Here is a 2500-nt window from a genome sequence, read left to right as displayed (position 1 = left end):
GTCTCTTCCCTACTATAACAGGAGAAGGTGACTGTCTCTTCCCTGTCTGTCTCTTCCCTACTATAACAGGAGAAGGTGACTGTCTCTTACCTGTCTGTAACAGGAGAAGGTGACTTCCTTCCTACTATAACAGGAGAACGTGACTGTCTCTTCCCTACTATAACAGGAGAAGTGACTGTCTCTTCCCTGTCTATAACAGGAGAAGGTGACTGTCTCTTACCTGTCTGTCTCTTCCCTACTATAACAGGAGAAAGTGACTGTCTCTACCCTACTATAACAGGAGAAGGTGACTGTCTCTTCCCTACTATAACAGGAGAACGTGACTGTCTCTTCCCTACTATAACAGGAGAAGGTGACTGTCTCTTCCCTACTATAGCAGGAGAAGGTGACTGTCTCTTCCCTACTATAACAGGAGAACATGACTGTCTCTTCCCTACTATAACAGGAGAAGGTGACTGTCTCTTCCCTACTATAACAGGAGAAGGTGACTGTCTCTTCCCTACTATAACAGGAGAAGGTGACTGTCTCTTCCCTACTATAACAGGAGAAGGTGACTGTCTCTTCCCTACTATAACAGGAGAATGTGACTGTCTCTTACCTGTCTGTCTCTTCCCTACTATAACAGGAGAATGTGACTGTCTCTTCCCTACTATAACAGGAGAATGTGACTGTCTCTTCCCTACTATAACAGGAGAAGGTGACTGTCTCTTCCCTACTATAACAGGAGAAGGTGACTGTCTCTTCCCTACTATAACAGGAGAATGTGACTGTCTCTTCCCTACTATAACAGGAGAAAGTGACTGTCTCTTCCCTACTATAACAGGAGAATGTGACTGTCTCTTCCCTACTATAACAGGAGAAGGTGACTGTCTCTTACCTGTCTGTCTCTTCCCTACTATAACAGGAGAAAGTGACTGTCTCTTCCCTACTATAACAGGAGAAGGTGACTGTCTCTTACCTGTCTGTCTCTTCCCTACTATAACAGGAGAAAGTGACTGTCTCTTCCCTACTATAACAGGAGAAGGTGACTGTCTCTTACCTGTCTGTCTCTTCCCTACTATAACAGGAGAAGGTGACTGTCTCTACCCTACTATAACAGGAGAAGGTGACTGTCTCTTACCTGTCTGTTCTCTTCCCTACTATAACAGGAGAAGGTGACTGTCTCTTACCTGTCTGTCTCTACCCTACTATAACAGGAGAAGGTGACTGTCTCTTACCTGTCTGTTCTCTTCCCTACTATAACAGGAGAAGGCGACTGTCTCTTACCTGTCTGTTCTCTTCCCTACTACAGCAGGAGAGAAGGTGACTGTGTAGTTGAGACTGCTCTGGGGAGGGACACACACCAGGGTGTCTCCACTCAGGTCCTCTCCCTCCAGACACACCCACAGCTCAAGCGGCTCCGCCTCCGGATTACTAAGGGGGATCTCCACGGCAACAGAGCTCTGAGAATAACAAAGCTATAAAACTCAGACACACTAGTCTAGACAGACAGCGTTTTTCCCCCACTAAAACGTTCAGCACAATGATTAGGTCAACGCATTACTCATTCCTTCATATCACTTCTCTCCCTGGAGACCAGTTGGATGTGCATATTTGATCTTGTTCATTGGTGCAGATGAAGACACAGTGACGTTGTAGAGGATGGTGTAAAGTAGGCCTCACCTGAACAGCACAGTGCACAGCCAGCACCTTCAGGGGAGGAGCAGGATCACATATGACCTCTATAGAGAACCACACCTCATATTGCCTGGACTCATTCCCTGTTCCTGTCTCACTCTCCACGGCTAGGAATGACATGGACCCTGAGAGACAGTACAGGAGAGGAAAATACTGGCTGTTGTCCTCCTTTACATTCACATTATCACTGCAGTGTGTGTAGTGACCTCACACACATAAAGAAAGAGGGAGAGAGAGGGAGAGAGAGAGACAGAGAGAGAAAGAGAGGGAGAGAGACAGAGAGAGAAAGAGAGAGGGAGAGAGAGAGTGCGAGACAGAAAGAGAAAGAGAGAGAGAGAGAAAGAGAGAGGGAGAGGGAGAGAGAGAGAGAAAGAGAGAGGGAGACCGAGAGAGAGAGTGACAGAGAGAGAAAGAGAGAGGGAGAGAGAGACAGAGGGAGAGAGAGACAGAGGGAGAGAGAGACAGAGAGAGAGAGAGACAGAGGGAGAGAGAGACAGAGAGAGAAAGAGAGAGGGAGAGGGAGAGAGAGAGAGAAAGAGAGAGGGAGACTGAGAGAGAGAGTGACAGAGAGAGAAAGAGAGAGGGAGAGAGAGACAGAGGGAGAGAGAGACAGAGGGAGAGAGAGACAGAGAGAGAAAGAGAGAGGGAGAGAGAGAGACAGGGAAAGGGAGACCGAGATAGAGAGAGAGACAGAGAGAGAAAGAGAGAGGGAGAGAGAGCGAGAGAGAGAGAGCGAGACAGAAAGAGAAAGAGAGGGAGACAGAGAGAGGGAGAGAGAAACAGAGAGAGGGAGACCCAGAGAGAGAAACAGAGAGGGAGAGAG

General features: G+C 47.8%; 1 protein-coding gene across 1 annotated transcript in view; it reads right to left on the bottom strand.

Moving 5' to 3' along the window:
* Positions 1–2500, bottom strand: part of LOC127916631 (cilia- and flagella-associated protein 47-like) — a 55257-nt gene that overhangs the window by 21549 nt on the left and 31208 nt on the right. The window contains exons 13-14 of the mRNA XM_052498941.1: positions 1663–1802; positions 1267–1442 (exon numbers count right to left, since the gene is read on the bottom strand). Of these exons, the coding sequence (XP_052354901.1) occupies positions 1267–1442; positions 1663–1802 (316 nt within the window). The remainder of the gene's footprint in view (positions 1–1266; positions 1443–1662; positions 1803–2500) is intronic.

This window comes from Oncorhynchus keta, chromosome 37 (assembly GCF_023373465.1).
Source record: "Oncorhynchus keta strain PuntledgeMale-10-30-2019 chromosome 37, Oket_V2, whole genome shotgun sequence".
Taxonomy (NCBI): Eukaryota; Metazoa; Chordata; class Actinopteri; order Salmoniformes; family Salmonidae; genus Oncorhynchus; species Oncorhynchus keta.
This window is presented reverse-complemented; position numbering and strand designations above follow the sequence as displayed.